The sequence below is a fragment of the Poeciliopsis prolifica genome, unplaced genomic scaffold, assembly GCF_027474105.1.
Source record: "Poeciliopsis prolifica strain line A6 unplaced genomic scaffold, Auburn_PproV2 SCAFFOLD089, whole genome shotgun sequence".
In the NCBI taxonomy this organism is placed as follows: Eukaryota; Metazoa; Chordata; class Actinopteri; order Cyprinodontiformes; family Poeciliidae; genus Poeciliopsis; species Poeciliopsis prolifica.
In genome coordinates this window covers 961886-980035 of record NW_026562464.1, presented here as the reverse complement: position 1 = coordinate 980035, position 18150 = coordinate 961886, and the positions used below count along the sequence as shown (strand labels likewise).

The 18150-nt window shown below is 37.5% G+C and overlaps 1 protein-coding gene across 1 annotated transcript; it reads left to right on the top strand.

The window, feature by feature from the left end:
- Window positions 1-625: 625 nt before the first annotated feature.
- Window positions 626-17418, top strand: tes (testis derived transcript (3 LIM domains)). The gene is made up of 7 exons (XM_055022707.1): window positions 626-781; window positions 3914-3999; window positions 6388-6865; window positions 8223-8759; window positions 11119-11334; window positions 11433-11591; window positions 13680-17418. Exons 1-7 carry the CDS (start codon window positions 755-757, stop codon window positions 13869-13871), a joined length of 1695 nt encoding a protein of 564 aa, XP_054878682.1. The 5' UTR covers window positions 626-754; the 3' UTR covers window positions 13872-17418.
- The last annotated feature ends 732 nt before the right edge of the window (window positions 17419-18150 follow it).

Sequence of the window (18150 nt, the reverse complement as noted above, 5' to 3'; positions counted from 1 at the left end):
TAACAAATCTGGCAAAGCGGAAGCACCCTCTCACAACCGCTGTAAGAAAAGTGAACGGGAGCTTTGGAAGAAAGGATATTCAAGAATAAAAAGATGCTACCAGAAATACAAATATCAGGCTTTCACAATAAAAAAACAAAAATGGTTAGGGAAGGAAATAAGTGCGTTATAGTAACTCTTTAACAGATATTTATGAAACTTGCTAAATACTGACTAATAAATTGTGCACTACTATTTTTCTTATCAATAATAATATTAATAATAATTTAAACCATTTTTCATCTTTAATATTTCCTATGCGCTAATTTTAGTTGTGTTAGACCAATGAAAAGTTGATCAATCAGTGACTGAACTAAGCCTGTGATTCTCTGTTGTACAATTTGAAGACAAACGGTTTTTTGGGATGAATGATATAACTGTTTCCCGCACTATCACAGAATTTAAACCTTTCACACAAAATTAAGTATTTTAATTTATTTTGTTCAAACTGCCGCTGTGATGGCATTAGTCATTCATATCTAACAGTATTCGACATTTTAGGTTTGTGAAAAGACTTATTTTATTTTTCTGAAATATTTGAGCGGAAGTCGCGCCCGTGACTGTGCCCCGCTTGACATACGTGTGGCTCAGCGCGAGCAGGACTTGAGAGAGCGGAAAGCGGGTGTTTCTCCTCTCTGTCCCGGTTTGTTACTTTCTGGGGAGTGCTCCTTCAGACTGATTTCCCGCCTCGTACACATAGACAGCAAACAGCAAGATGGAGATCGAGAAGGAAATGAAGAAGGTGAGTTGTCCTGTCCTGTGGAGTCTCCTCTGTCCTTGTGAGCAGCTGGGAACGCCCTGAAAGGTGCGCCGAGCACCGAGCAGGTGGCGACAAAACCTCGCCGTACTGATCCAATGGGTTACGATTCAATTAGTTAGGAGGCGTTTCTGACTCAAACTTTGAGACTGGAACAAATTAAAATTTATACTGAAATACATCTAACACCACTTTATAGTAATTTCTCTTAGTTTACATGTCGTTTTTAAAATCGTGCAGCTGGTTCACAGAGTTGGAAAGCTATTTTAAGTTGTCAGAGAGACGTTACTTTTTCTTCCTGGTCAAGTCGCTCGTGAGGGAACTGACTGCGTGAACGACAGCGAGTTTCCAGCAGAGACGTTTGGAGGGGCTCAAAGTTAAAAAAACGAGACATTGAACAAGATCATTCAGGGGCCTCCAGACATTCAGGGGCCTCCAGACATTCAGGGGCCTCCAGACATTCAGGGGCCTCCAGAAATGGTTTAATTGTAACAGACCATAGATCTAAACCTGTAGCATCATTGATAGAGAATGACAATGTTATTAAATTTTATTTAATGGAGTCAACTGAGAAAAAAAAGTACATTTAGGATTTAATTAAAAAGTTTACTTTGAAAAAGTTTAAGGAATTAAAGTCTAAATCCTACAGTACCTTCGGAAGTCATCTGATAAGTAAATAAGGTCCATCTGTGTAATTTGCCAGTGTAAATCCAGCTGTTCTGTGAAGGTTTCAGAGGTTTGTTGGAGAGCATTGGTGAAAGCAGCTTGATCAAGATAAAGAGGGATAAACTAGCAGAGGTTTAAAGCCGAGTTGGGTTGTAAAGTGCTTCCTGGTTTGTCTGTTATATGGAGCAATATTCCATCTTAAAATTGAAACAGGGAAGGAGAACATTAATCAGAGAAGCAGCCAAGAGGCTGGTTGTAACTCTTGTGAATGAATCTTTTGACTGCTAGTAGATGTTAGATATGCTGGTCAGGCAGATTTGCATTGTTAAAATACAGCCATAAAACTTTCATTTATATTTTACCACAAGCCATGTAGAGGACACATGCACTTCCAACATAATAATGAGAACAAAATATATATATTCCTTATACTCATATCACTCCAGGATTTCCCAGTGTACTGGCCAGCCACCAGGCTTTACTTGGCTCCCCGCCCGACTAAGTGCCTTTTGTTTATTTGAAATAGTTTCTTTTATAGGCCAGTCTCAGTAAAGACGGATTTAGCCAGGTTTATAGTTGAAGCATGGAACTGTGTGCAAGAGGGTGGACATAAGTTATGCCGCCTCTCCACCAGCCCATTGACTTCACACGCTGTCATTTTCAAATGATGACATCTGCTTGTGGGCCTGTGAATTAATGTAACATTTTATTTACAAAGACACAGTGGCCCACTGAAGTTCCAAAGAGCCACAGTATGAATTAAACATAATTCAAGTTGAAAGTGTTGCATAATTTTCAGCCTCCTTCTTAGCATTTGCATTTGGCAACAGGCCAAATTGACAAAGATAATGCAGTATTTTAATTCCACACTAGAGAAAATACATAGTTTCAATAAGTAGATTTAGGGAAAAAATATTGGTATTGGTATACCAAATGAGTTTTAGTGCGTCGCCATATCGGATATTGGCCAAAAATCCAATATCGTCCATCCCTAAATGAAACTAGTTTGAATACATACATAACATATAATGTAGCTTGAGTATTATACATTACTGTTACTACACAAGCTGAGATTTCCAGTGCCTTCCAAAAATATTTCCAGTTCTTGTTCCACGTGTGGGTGTAGTTTGGGATTTTTATGTGATGGAGCAACATAAAGAAGCGCAGCATTGTCAAGTGGAGGGAAAAAGAGACAATAATTTCAAATATCTTATACATAAAAACTTGATAATGTGGGACTCATGACGATGGCGGTGAACCAAAGCACACCTTTCTGTAGAAGTTGTTTTGTTGGAGGAACAGTGACTCATTTACAGTAGTATAAACACTGTACCAGTGACCCTCAGTTATGCACTTTGTCATCATTTCTACTGTTGGAGTAAATCATTTCTAGAGTGAATCACACTGTGAGACAAGCCTGCAGTCACTTGTTAAAGCATGAAGATACAGATGCAAGTCAAGTCCAAGTCCACCCTTCCAATAGCTACTCATTTTCACTGTGCTCAGATAAATATTTAGACCACCACATTTTTTGACCCATTATCTTGGTCTTTTGCAAGTTTTTCTTGGATCTGAAGCTGATGAGTACAATTCAGTCTATCTTAGATCCAGTGGTCTGTTCACAGTTTTAAATCGAATTGCAGTTTCTGCAGCTGTTGCTCTAACTCTCTCAAGAGGAGGAAGCCATTACTGTAGTCTCGTGTCTGCATTCCTCACCAGCAAGTGTCTTTTGGGTCAAAACATTCCTTTTGACAGATTGGTTGCCTGCGGGGCTCTCATCAAGCTTTGAGCTTCTTTGAATAGTTACCCATATATGGAAATAAACAGCAGTTATGGGCTGGGGTGCATATGACAATTGGTTGACACACATGTTCTAAGAGAAAAACAGATGTAAGAGTAGAAATGGCTTAAAGGGATAAAAGTTCAGATTGTTTTTCTTCAGACGGGTTGAGATCTTTTCTTTTTCTTTGGCTGCAAACATTCTGTCACTTCCTGAGGAATGTCAAAAATCCTAGAGCCTGGAGAAAAGGAGGAAATTTAACCAATAAAGTTTTCAGTCTGTAGCAGGTCTGTTCATCAATCCAAGTCTCATGCTCATCAGTTGTTTAGGTAAACAATAGGACAGTACCAACCTGAGCTCTGCAGAGTTGCCTCTCTCTTCCAGATCAGCACCATGTGTTCATTTCCAAAAACAACAATAGTCCCAATAATCCACTCCCAGCCTTCAGCAGACACTTTTTTCATGTCGTCTCAAAATACCTCTTTGAAATATTAATTATCGCCCTCTATCAGGAGTAGCTAGTAAAATCTTATCTGTCAGAAATATGTTCATTTTGGAATCTATGTCCAGTAAAAACTTATTCAGATAATCTTTCTCAAGTCATTTTAAATTAATCTAATATTAAGTCAAGTCTAAATATAAATAATTTTTTTTTTCTTTTTCTTTTCCAGGTGACTCTGGGCCACGAGTTTGGTGCCGGAGCGGCGTGCTTAAAATGCAAAGACAAATGCGAGGGATTCGAGCTGCACTTCTGGAGGTTTGCACAATCAGTTTGTGTTGACAGTGATACATGACGAGAGCAAGCAGTGAGCAGAGGAGTTTAATGTCCTGCTTTCTCACTCAAGAGTCACAATTTTGGCCGATTCCCCTTTCCATTTAAAAGCTAACTGGTTAAATATTTTCTGCTTCATTATTTGGGTGAGAAGTAGAAATGATGTTGAATCTTGTGTGTGAGACAAACATCACTGCATAACGAGGTTTTACTTATACTCAGTGTTGCTGTAAACCAGGGGTGCTCAATACGTCGATCGACTGGTTGACTGGTCCGAAAAATAGCTTTATTTAGGTTTTTGTTTAAAGCTACAAATCAGCCATAGAAAGAGTTTACAAAACAGCCCTCCAGGCTCTAGCTGGGACTTCAGACCATAACTGCTCAGTTATGGTCTGCACAGTTGTGGAGTTTTATGAGCAGTGGTCTCACGCTGTCAGAGTGAGACCACTCTGACAGAGCGGTCTCGCCAAACTTTGTCATCAGAAAAACTATTGACCTGTGGCATACTTCTGTGGGAAAAAAACGTCAAATCTGCGTGGAACAGATCAGGCTTGAGAATCTGGCAAATAGCAGATTTCTTTTATTTCTGTCATTTGCAAACGGAGAACACACAGCACCACAGCTGTACCTGCAATGAATTCTGACTTGAAGCTGTAAGCTCTCACAATATGTAGGATTCTTTACACAATGTGGTCACTCCCTTGGCTCAGAGTCAATTCCAATTGAACAAGTTTACTGCACAGTCATGTAACCACAGAGTGGACAGGATGCAAACTCATCCTTACTGAAAGGTCCGTTAATTCTTATTCAAAATATGGAAATTTCCAAAAATCAGGATGCTAATGGAACAATTTTGGATATCAAAAACATTGTCAGACCTTGTACGTATTCAGCTTGTGACATTCAATGGATAAATTTGTTAGACCTTAGGGCTTATTCAATCTTAATATATTTACCCAAACTATCTGTTAACAAACTCTGGCACCTTGCTTTGGTACTTGTGGTGAGACATTAGTCCACTCATCAGTCTGTTACGACTGCTGTAGATCAGGGTCAGCAGGAAACCTATATGACTGGTTCTTGGCCTACATATTTTATCAGACTGAACAATACTAATATTAAATTAGTAAAATAATTAAATAAAATTGTTTTTAAAAAAAGAACACAATTTTCACTTCACACTTCTCACAGCAACTAGAGCTACTTTTATTGAGTCACAAGACTGTTAAGTTAGAATGTTTGTTCATTTTTTTGTTTTTGGCTCCTTGGTTGTCAAACTGTTTGAAAAGCTAATGCAGTTCAATTTGACATATTATTCCTCTTCACAGCTACAGTTTGGTATGTTCAAGCTCAAACATGCCTTGGCAGAAATTATGTCAGAGTTGACTACAAGCATGGAGATTTCTGTGTTGAGGCTTTTTAAAGGTGCTGTGATTTAACAATATCACAGAGGAGATGATGCTTATTTACTGTTTAAATAAACAGTACAGTTAGCTATTTCAAAAAGTCCAAGAAATATGCGTTTTTATATTTTAGAAGCAAAATAATCTTCTTTACTGGGGGAAAATACACTTGTGTCTGTAACCTCATTTCAGATAAGTAACATAAGATTTTCCATATTACCTAAAGTGAAAGATGTCAGATAACCCTGAAATATGAATGTTGCTACTTCTGATATTCATCAGAACCCAGTCAACAAGCAGTTGTCATGTGATTTTGGGATGTTCATATTCACACAGACTTTTCAAAAGTCTAGAAACTGAAACTGACAAAAAACAATAGTTTGACTGCCTTGGTCAAACATGTGAAAATAAGCTGCAACAGACCTTTCAAATGGTTCAGAAAGTACAATTAGGAATTCTAAATATAATTTACAATAAAGCATTAAGTCACTTCGAGCACATAGCATAGCATTGAATTGGATAGGTCTGCCCTTAGAGATTGGGCACATTGTCACTGATACCCCATCTAAAATTTCTTTCAATATCAGGACCAATGCAGATTTGTGCATCTGTAATTATAATAGTAGTTATTTATGGAAGAATTATTGAACTGTACACAATACCTCACCGTGTCAGATTTACGTTCCTCAAAACGTATATCTAACACATATAAAAACCTCATTGCTATGTGGTTGCAATACCACATTCAAGACAGCAACAATTTTCTGACCAATCATACAACACTTCACAAAGAACTCTCTTGAAATGATGTAGTTCGTTCCAGGTTTGGTGTCAAATTCAAAAGGCAAACGTCTGTCTGCGAACAAATTGATGCAGTTAACGTCACGCATCGATGAGAGCCGACTGCAGCACTACGTATGAAGTCTGTGGAGCCTTTAACGTGACAAGACACTCTTATTTTCTTGTGCAGGAAAATTTGTAGGAACTGTAAGTGCGGCCTCGCAGAACATGATGTGTCGATGAACTCGGAGGAGAACAAGAAGGTTGGCAAGCTGTTTGAAGACACTAAGTACACAGGGCTCATAGCCAAACTGAAGACAGATGGCATCCCCAGGTACCAGGGAAACATGGTGACCATCACTCTGCCCAGCCCCACCACTGCTTGCACAGTGCCCCCTGTGGCTTCCTCTACGATGGTACCTCCTTCCCACACAGCGGTGTACGCACAGCCTGCTGTTACCTCTCCTGGGCCGGTGCCCATTGGCTCTCCAGCACAAGCCCAGGGGAAGCCTCTTCTGTCTACACACGTCATCATCACTCCAGTCAAGGCTAACAAGGTGCCGGTCACTGCCAACGCTACAGCAGCCAATGTGCTTCCAGTCCCCAAAGATGTTTCAATGAAATCCATCACCTATGAGTGGGCACCACCAGTGGCCAACAAGCATCTGGTAAGACCCTGAATCAGTCATTAACTCTCTTTATTTAGATTTCGGGGGTCAATATCTGAAAAATCTTTCTATAGAGCAGATTTTTACTGAAAACGGTAAATAAAGTGGTTCCTCATTAAACTGTCTTGTCTTCATCTGGCTTGGAGTGTCATTTCATTTTGAGCAACACTATTAAGAGTTAGTAGTGGTCACAGGGACTATGTCAGAGCCAGACTTGGAGGGATTTTTTTAGATGATGTTTTTGGTTTGGAGGGTTGGTTTGGAATTTAACTTTTACATCACAACAGCGACACTCTGTGGTCGCTTTGGACCACTTTCAGTTTTTGAGGTGATGAAAAAATTCAGTTCCATGACGGATCACAATTCCTAGTCCTGAGAATTCTGAATCGAATCAAAATGCTCCCAAAATTATTCTAGTCAGTTTAATTTTTTTAGTACAATTGTATTTTGAATATTTCTTTTACATTTTTTTATTCAAGTAAAAGCAAGGCAGCTCAGCTGACCTGACACAAATAATTTCAGTTAAAAAATTTTTATGCGCAAATCTAGATATGTTTAAGTGAAAGAGGAATTCAATAATGTATAAAACTTTATAGAATTGTCTTCGATAAATGCTGTGTTTACGCCATCTTTTTCCTGTCATCAGTCTCATCATTTAAACAAAATCTCTTGTCTGTTTGAATAGAAAAATTGGTTTTTAAATTAGAAATTGTTTCAAATTTTATTACAGATTAATTTGATAAACTACAGAAAAGTTATTGTTAGGGGAGCTCAACTGTGAGAAATTGGACTGATGTTGATATGTGACAGTAATACTGCTGTTAGATTTAGCAATGTTTTATCTTTTTTATCCGATTATTAATTGTAAGAATACTCAATAGATTACTCGATTACTAAAATATTTGTTTACAACAGCCCTATTTCAAATACATTTTACTATGCTCAATAAACAGTCTTTCCTCTCCACTGGGTCTGTTTATTTTATGTGTTTTCATTCTATGTGTACATTTCTTTTGAAACTTTGGTTGAAAGTCACCTCTTTCTACTTTGGGTCCTAAATGTTTTGCACTATTTATGTCTGTAAGTGTGTTATTCACAAATATTTTTAAATATTTAGTTAAAATATGATGGCTGTTCTAATGATTCTTACTCAGTTTTTACTTCTGTGGTCTTTGTTTAGTCTCAAGTTGTATCTGAAAGAGCCATGTTGTGGTTTTCTGTGGGCTGCAAGGCAGAACAGTTTTTGTAGAGTCTCTCTGATTGGTTCTTTAATTTCTTCCCCCAGCTCTGTCTTCTAATCATCCCTCTTTAAACATTTTGAACTTGAACTAGATTTTAATTTTCTCCCCTCCGTCAGGCGGTGCATTACATTGAACTGCTTCCACCTGAGAAGCGTCCAGTTGCCGGGACGCAGGGGGCCGCTTACCGCCGACAGCAGATGGATCGCCAGCTGCCTGACCACGACCAGGACCCGTCCAAGTGCCATGAGCTGAGCCCTGAGGAGGTGAAGCAGATGCAGCAGTATGTCCGTAAATGCAAGGACGAGGCCTTGGGCGTTGGAGATGTCCTGCTGCCTGAGGAGGTGGCTCAGATTCAGGCAGGTGGAGCGGGTGCAGCAGCTGCTGGTTCTGGAGGTACACCTGGGAGGGCTGGTTTTGGTTCTGCAGCAGCTGGTGTTGGAGGGGCTGGAAATGTACCAGGTTTTGGAGCTGGTGGTGCCAATTCTGGGCCAGTTCTTGCAGGTTCTGGTGTTGGTGGTTTTGGACCTGCAGGATCTGGATCCACTCCAGGGTCTGGGACTGATCAGTCTGCTGGTCTGGGACCAGCCAGAGGGTCCCTGGGTACCGCTGCCACTGCTGGAGCCATCAATGCTGGACTGCCACAGAAGAACTTTGTAAGGAATTTGTTTTTAAAAATGTTCCTTAGTTATACAGCAGTGTCATACTCACACCTGTTATGGTAATAAATGACTTGGGTGATAAAATGTACCAGAACATTCTGATAAACAATAATGTTGTTTTGAGACAATTTTCAAATGAAGTAAAAAAAAATTAAAAATAACAGAATAAAATATTCTGAAAGATCAATGAGCTTAAAATTATAATTAACATGTAACACTGGAAGGCATAATAAAAATATTTAAAAAAAACCCAAAAACATAGAAACAAGACAATCTCTGAAGTCTGTAAAAAAGAAAAAAAAAAAGTCCATTAAAAAGGATCTATTTGAGACCAAAACAGTAGACTGAAAACTTTTTATCTTCCAGTTTTTGGTAGAAAAAGACAAAAACTAAATTATGAAAATAGAAATGATTGATTTTGTTTTAATTTGCCATACAATTAATTGATTTATTGCATATTGTGGCAGGCTTAGTCATACCTCAAATAATAATAATAATAAAAAAATTCTATGATTCTTTTTAAAGGCTTACTTTGGTCTTTTGACTAACCTTTCATCTTATGGCTGAAAGGTGTTTTATGGTATGAAAAACATCTTGCCAGTCAAATTCAGAATGTTATGATTCCCAAATGTAGGTGCTTTTTAATGGGCATTTAAAAAAACCCAAGAAACAACACTTAAGTTTAATCAGTGTAATTGCGCCAACTTCTTTCAAGGATTATAATACACAAAACATATGTGGATGTGTACATTTTTAAAACTTAACTGTGCATAAATAAAAAAAATACACAGAAGTCAAATGACTTTTTGACTTCATTTTGAATGCAGTGGTGTAAAACTATCACTTTGACATTTTATCATGTCATCACTTTATCTTGAGCAAGAATATGTTATTATTATTGCTACTAGCAGCTGTTCTATTTCAGCAATGTCTTACTTTAATACTTGTATCATATATTCTGCAGTACATTGTTCCACTTCTCACACCTTCAATCCAACTTTGAAAATAAAAGCTTTCAGAATTATGATTGTACACATAAAATTATAATCAATAAAATCAATACAAGCTTACATTTGCACAGTTTTTCCAAAGTGATCAGAACACGCAGTACCAGAGAATGCTGATGTTATTCCCATATTGGACAGTAAGGGGAGCCATGACTCTGCCTGTGTCAGCCTTCCCAGTCCTCTGTGAGGGACTGGGGACGGCAGTCACAGCATCATCATGGACAGTCAGAGCCTCACAAACTCAGCTGTGAGGTTTGTGCTCATTTTACTGCTGCACTCATAAGAAGCAAAATGTTTAAATGAAACAATCATACCAATATTGATCAGAATAAGCATGCTTCCTTTATTTATTTATTTATTCTGGATGTAAACATATTGTAGAGGGATGTCCAAGGAGTGGTCTGTGGGCCATTTGTGGCCTGAGAATAATTTTATTTGGTCTGTGATCAGAATTCAGGAAAGTTTCAACTATGACCCTCCATAGTGAAATGATGCAGATGGAAATATCTTAAAGTGAAAAATGTTCTATACAGCACAAGGTGTTTGTCTTTTCTTAACTGTATTTTTAGCTTTAATTTCTTTTGCATTTCTGATTAAATAAAAAGTTTTTGAGGAGATCTTTTAGACAGTTTTGGTAAAACTATTTGGCAATGCTATTTTACAGGATCATGAGATTGTTTTTAAAGTGTTTTCTGCCTCCTTTTAATAGCCTGAATTTATTAATTTTTACCTCAACCCTAAAAAAGTCTCATTTTTTCATGTTTCTTCATTGTGTAATATTTTAGATTCATTCAAGTTATAGTTGACTAAGTAATGCCTGCTTGACTTATTACATCCTTTACGAAATACAATTATTTTTACCACGTTAAAAGATTTTTTATGTGTAGTAAAGCTACATTTTGAAATAAACAGACTTATTCTTCTTAAGTTTTATTTGTATAGACTTTTTTGTCAAAAGTCAAAACTCATAGATAGGAAGAGTAAGTCTAATCTATTTTTGCATCTTGTCTCAGCCTCAAAAAGAAACACTAGAATTAAATATGATTTCATTGATTAATTTTCTGGGGTAAAATGTCAGTTGTCTGTTTTTTCTTCAACATAGTAAATGGTCATTGATGAATTTAGAATGTTTTCATCCACAAAAATAACGCTGACTTTAAGTCATTAGGAAGCTCAATTAAGTTACTTGAGCTTGTTTCAAGAATTATGTCTATTTTACATTTAAATTCTAATAATTTAAAATAAAGTGCAGTAAAGCCTTGAGTTTAACTTGCAGGAGCTTTGAAATATTTCCTTTTCATCTCCTACATCACATTGACAACCATTTTTCTCCTTTTCTTTTCAAGTCATGCCATCACTGTAAGAAGCCAATGCTGCTGGGTGAGCCAGCCGTATATGCGGAGCGTGCCGGCTACGACAAACTGTGGCACCCGGCGTGCTTTGTGTGCTGCACCTGCAGTGAACTGCTGGTAGACATGATTTACTTCTGGAAGAAAGGCAAGATGTACTGCGGACGTCACTATGGAGACAGCGAGAAGCCCCGATGTGGTGGCTGTGATGAGGTGATAACCAGTCGCTCTTAGATTGGAAACATGCATGTTTGCTTAAAAAGGAGCTGACACCTGCATGTGTCTGCGTATGTACGTGTGTTTGTCCACAGCTGATCTTCAGTAATGAATACACTCAGGCAGAGGGACAGAACTGGCATCTGAAGCATTTCTGCTGTTTTGACTGTGACTGCATCCTGGCTGGAGAGACATATGTGATGGAGAACGACAAGCCCATCTGCAAACCCTGTTACATGAAAAACTTTGCTGTGGTGAGTCTGGTCTCCTGACTTTGTTCCAGGAGAAGTTGTCATTTTAACCTGGAACACACACATGCACACACAGAGTCCTGGGGAATTCTGGGAAGTTTTAGTCACTGGCTGCTCTAACAATCTACTGCAGAACTTCAGAACATGTTTAGTGTTTTTTTATGGTGGGTTATTTGGAGACAATATCTACATCAGATGGTGAATTAAATAAAATTGGTTTGTAATAGAGACCAGAGGTAACAGCTAGTCTTAAGTGGAGCCATTCATTGTCTTTTTACTATCTTTAAATGACTTCAATCTCTCTCTTTGTGACAGAAATATTGTTTTATAAACCTTTTAACCAGCTGTAACATTTACATCAAAATGGTTATTCAAAGGGCAGTATTATGTAGAATAGATTTTCTTGAGCTTCACTTCATGTTATAATGTTATTCCGTCATCATAAATATACCTGGGGTGTTACCTTGATTCTTTAATGCATGTTTAGAAATCTTCTAATCTCCATGGCAACCACTCAGCTGTGCAAAATGCCTGCTTGGATTTAGCTCTGCCTTTGAGACTTAGTTCCTCCAGCTTGCAAACATCCACCGCACAGAGCCTTTCCTCCCCCACTACTCCTTCAGACTAGCCAGCAGTAATTAGCAAACACTGGCTAGATAGAACTGAGCATCTGCTTCTTGTCAGTGAAAGCAGACAAGAAGCAGAATTTTGACATAATTTCTAATAAAAATTATGTCAAAGGGTCAATAGCGTGAGTTAACTGGTTCAGGCACTGGTTCAGAAAGAAACTCGACCTGAGACATAGGCCCAATTTAAGACAATAAATCATGAAATCAGATGTCTTTTAAGTCATAATTTGATATACATAGCATTTTTATAACAAGTGAAGTTAACATTAACTTGTTTGAAGTATAAAATGGCACTATATGACTGGAAAAAACATAATTCTGTCTCTTTAAATAAATGTAATTATTGAATCTGGAGATTCGAGTTCATGAATGGCCATTCCAAGAACTAGAATGTGTTAAACAAGATAATGCAAATATGTGATGGGTAAAACTATACAATAAACCAGTCTCTGTTTTTCTTAGATTTTTAATCTTTTGATTCAGATTGCTTTTAAGGAGCATAACATAAAAGAGTTTTTGTGTAAACTTTGTTGTAATTCAACAATGAAATCTAAAAACCATTGAAAAGAAATAAATTTTATTGAACTGAAAGTGCATTTTGATATTTAAAATCAACGATCCACTATAGTGGTCCCAGTAAGGTGCAGTTTTAGATAAAATTTAAATAGAATCGTCTTTAGGATGGTTATTTGACCTTCACGAAGCTATCAATTTGTATTTACACAACTTGACATTTTGTTTACAAATTTGGTCACCTGTAAAGGTTTTACGTGTAAATCATTAATGTATAGGGCAGAAAAATCAATGAAAGTGTTTATTAAAGGAAGATCATGCACCATGACAACAACATCAACACAGTGCTCATCAGCCAAAGCCTTTAGCACTAACAAAAACAGGAAGATGTTAAAGTATGTTGCAGTTTAATGAACAAAACAGACCTCATGCTGTCTGCTGCCAGTGTAGCTGTTCCCATATCAAAACCCAAGTTCAGCAGAATGGAAGCTCTGAGGTTTTGACTCATTTGTTTGGGTCTTATTCACTTTAACAAATCAGATGAGTGGCTTTTAGAAATGCATATATTGGATGACCTAAACAGAATTGAGCTGATTTTATGTTACTGTTAAAATCTTGAAGGTAAAGCTTCTACATAAAGGGAATTACCTCTTACTGCTAGCTGGGAGATATTATTACTCTTAATGGTAACATAATGATTGTTATACTTTTTTAAAACTCTTTTGCAAAGAAGGAATCAACTTTAAAACTCTCTTTGTATGACTGTGCATACAGTAATAACTGATTAAATCTCCACTAAAGCTGCTATACGTGTATATATGCTTCCATGCGATACTCATTTGGAAACATTAGGATGGGTCCTTTGCATATGACTTAGTGATCTGACCAAATATGTGAAATATTGAAGGAGAACTGGGATTTGATGTCATGATGTCCTTCTTTTTCCCAGAAATGTGCTTCATGCCAGAAGGCAGTGGAGCCTGAGGCTCAGAGAGTTTCCTATGGCGAGCACCACTGGCACGCCAAGCCGGACTGCTTCAAGTGCTCTGGTTGCACCAAGTGCCTGATTGGCCAGCGCTTCATGGCAGTGAAGAACTGCCTGTTCTGCTCTGTGGAGTGCAAGAAGAAAGTCATGGCATAGACCGTCCTATCTGTCTTCCAGAGCAGAGAGAACAACAGTTGGGTTAACATGTTGGTGTGCCTGTTCCCTTTAACATAGAAAGCTACTGCAGGAGTGTCTTCAAGTCAGGGTAAGGGGTTGAGGTTGACTTGCACTGATTTTGTTTACAGTTTTTACTTTTAACTAAAGTCGTGCCCATATTTTAACATATACTACCCCCAGGTATTCATTTCGTACTTCTTTAAGACTTTACATTGTCTTTCCAACCCTGAGCTGGAAAGTAGTAAAAATGTAGACAATAGCATCATGTTCTGGCTCTAAGCATTGCTGAATTGCCACATCTCTGATTTAGAGTGCACATGTAACATGTGTTTTTCATGTCACTCATTGTACATGATAATGTGGTTTAGAAAAACACTGCAGAATTGATTTAACACCTGTCTGCTGTCTCATCCCGCACTCCACCCTTCACTGTATAGCACTCCACATTGTGCAAATGTTTCACTGCTTGTTTTATTCTCAGAATAAAAATAACATAAAATCCTATAGCTACAACTGACAGCAAACATCTCACCCTGACAGTTTGAGGACAGATATTTTCTTTATCACATAATGAGAGTCTAACAGAAAACAACATTCTAAGAAAATCACAGAAACGTTAAGGATTTTTTTAAAACTCCTTTTGACTTGGACATTTTTATGGCTCCTTGTTGTACTACTCTAGTAGTGTCAAAATTCCAGTGAACCTTCAGATACTAAAGCAGGCCCTTTGCTAATCTTTATTGAATGATGTTTTATTCAAAATAGAACCAGCAAGGATTTTCCATTATAACTTTTAACATTAGAGGACTCATTATTGTAAGATATACAGCAAACCTAGACTTATAACAGGCAATCAGCACATTTCAGACAATATGTTTTCTGTCAACATGTGCTCAGTTGAATAATGGCCTTCATAGCCAAAGTTTGATTGATTTTTAGTCATTCTTGACCGCTAACATGCCCCTCACATAACAATATATCTCCTGCCTTTTCAGTGTATACACAAGTCTATGTAACTGATACGTTATCATTTGGTTTACAAGAGAATTTGCCTCTATAGCCATGCTTCTTCATTTATAACAACCATGTGACCCCTGAGTGAAGTTGTCAAATGTTTGTGCAGCAAAAACTTTCATTTGTGCTGCTAGAATTTTAAGGATATTGTTTCCAGAGGTCATGAAACAAGGCGGTCCACATTTACAAAACCAAACAAAACATGTCAATCAACTGCTACTTTTGTGGAGCAAACATTTTTATTTATGCTGTAATTTTTTAGATACAAAAAAAAGTTTCCAGTTTCCTCACCTAACAACACTAACATATCAAACAAAACTGATATAAATTGTGCTGTGTTTGTGCAGCTGAAATATTAGTAGCATGGTTGGTAACAAATTTGCTTGATTTTTGCAAATTTTGACTGACAGTTAACGTTTGACCTTTGGAAATATTTATCTTTGAAATGGTAGCGGTACAAATGACAATTTTGACTGAACAAACATTTCACACCAGTTTGGTCTAATTTGAAGAGGATGGATGGTGGAACTTCACTCAGGACCATCTGGCCACTTGAGGGCTCTCTTTATAGAGCATTAAACGTTCATTGGAAATTTTATACACATGGTCTCAATACGCATGTAATGTACAAATTATTGGTCTGCCATAGGAGACATAGTATCTAGCTGCAATGGAAGTTGATGTCTGAAATGAGCGTTTCTTCATGTTTAAACCCACGTAAAACACATTTTCTGACGCACCAACATGAACTGAGTTTGACAGCAGCCTTACTTTGACAACTGGGAGAGCGTTGACATTTCCTTGCTGGAAACGGTAGCAGTAACCATGATAGTGAGGTGGAAAAAATGTTACAATGTGGAAGCTGCGTACAATTCAAGGAAACTCCATCTCTCAGGAGGCCATTTTCTGAAACAGCAGCCACCTAAAAGGTGCTCTGCTTTTTCCCCTCTTTCAACCACAGCTCTGTCCGTTGATGAGAGCAAGTCGCCTCACCAGCTCTGAGTTCAGTCTGTCGTCATTCCTCGTTGTCATTGTGCCTCCATGTTGCTGGACTGTTTTCACCATCACTTTTGATCTAATAGAAGAGCTGCCTTTGATCTTGGCAAACTTAGCAGGATTAGAACACGGGAAAAGGCTTTTGTGACTCTGAGATTTGCATGTGATTTGCTTTATGCTTGAATGTCGATGAGCTGCAGTTTAATCTCTAACTGGAATTTGTATCTTGCTAAGCAAATTTGTTCAACCACCTTTATGATCTAAATTGGAGATGGGTGCTGTATTGTTTCTGGAGGTTGCATAAGATGGAACAGTTTTAACCTAGATTTAACCTTGAAAAATAAGATGATCCTCCAGGTTTTCTTAAACCTCTCACGGGGGTGGTCCCATCAGACTGTCAGTTTCCAAAACCACACAAAAATGGAAACCTTGTAAAAGGGTAAAAAGCCTCTGCAGGGTCCCACTGACCCCATTTCTTTTTGTAGAATTACAAGAATGCAGACCCTAGCCAGAGTGGAAACAGTGAGCCAGATTCTTATGAAGAGAGATTAGCTAATCTGGTACAGATTTCGTAAGTTTTGTCTTTTTAAATTTAATTTTCTTGTGGAACATCAGCAATGAACAAAGTCTTTCCTGATTTTAGACATGGAGCCCAGCACAGCGGCCATGAGAATTGAGAAAACCAATCCCAAGGTTTGTCTGGGTTGATGTTGACTTGGGCACCAGATAACTAAAACTTGAGAGCATCTGCTGCTGTTACACTGAACATTAGTACAGCTATCTGCTGCAAGGCTTTTGCATCACAGAGTTTTACATCACTAGGTAAAATATTAGTGAAGTAGATTAGTTATTTTTTTACACCCGAACCATATTGAGAAAATATGAACATTTTAAGAACAGTTATTTGAGTAATTTATGCATTATGAACATCATGGTAATCTTTTCTTGTTTGGAAGAAAGAACATTTCGAAAGGTAGAGAATTTGAATCCAGGACCTTCTTGCTGCAAAACAACAGCATCAGTAAGTTAATTACTAAGCAACCAAAGCAGGACATGGTGAGCAAAAATTTTAGAAAGAACTCCAAATATTTGGAGTTTTGCCAGTGATATCAATTTAATTAACTTTTCTAGTAAATAGTGGTGAATTTTCAAGCTTGAATTAAGATTTTCTACAGTTCAGGACTTAGTAAATATTACAAAAAAAGGGAAAGGCATGTGTGTAACAACATTCTTGGAGTGGCAAATGACTCAAACTTCAGTTTCAGATGAATGTGTTAAGTATGAAGACTTTCATAGAAACTAAACTTAAACAACTGTTTAAACATTGAAAGTAAATATTCTTAATGTTTACATTTCTTTAAAACATAGAAAATAAAGATTAATGTTTACATTTGTTTAAACATTTAAAATGTTTGCAAACTTTACTGATATTCTGCTAACGTCGAGAAGACGCACTTTCCCAATTGCTGTATTCCCATTAAATAAGAAATGCAATTAAAATATCAGTTTCCTGTCATCTTCCTTGTCTTCTCTTTCAACATCTGAGTGTTGAGTACATTTTGGTACGGCCAAAAAAGTCATCTGAGCCCAAAAACCTTTTCATTGAATGTTTGTCTTTTTTTTTTTTTTTTCAAAATTTAAGTGTTTCCAGAAAGCAAATTTCTTTTCGTAATTCCAATCTGCACAATTTTATGATCAATGGAAATGCAGCTACCATTAGCACACTTTATCAATATTCTGCTCATGTCAAAAAAATGCAATGTCACAACTCCAGTGTTTCCATTAAATAAGCACATGAATGAGCTTGTTCACACAATAAGTTATTAAAAACACGCCATCCTCCTACCATTGTCTTCTTTATGACAGCATTCATTTGATCATGTCGTGAAATTGCTGTTTTGCAAGATGAACCCATTTTGATACGGTTAATAAAAACACCTCATCCTAGTGCCAAAGTTTTGTTTTAGAAATTGGCCTGTTAATTAATTAAGCAAATTTATTCTTGATATACCAAGTTGTGCAGTTAGGCATGATTCTCATGCACAACTTGCTATGGGGATGTCTTATGGATGGAGGCTTATACCACAAACAATGACCCCAAATTGATTGCAAGGTATTATTTGAAAACAGTTTCATGTGTCAAGGAATGTCTTGAGAGAATATGTGCCGACAGAGGCACAGAAAACATTTGTGTTGAACAAATGCAGAATTTCTGCGGCGAAACCACACAGACAGTTTTGCAGGGGAC

What these genes read in the sequence shown, in the direction of transcription:
- tes (XM_055022707.1), top strand. Translation starts at nt 755, where the DNA reads ATGGAGATCGAGAAGGAAATGAAGAAG. An exon ending in GACTGCCACAGAAGAACTTT is followed by an intron (nt 8,760 to 11,118) that starts GTAAGGAATTTG and finishes TTTCTTTTCAAG; the next exon opens with TCATGCCATCACTGTAAGAA. An exon ending in GATGTGGTGGCTGTGATGAG is followed by an intron (nt 11,335 to 11,432) that starts GTGATAACCAGT and finishes GTTTGTCCACAG; the next exon opens with CTGATCTTCAGTAATGAATA.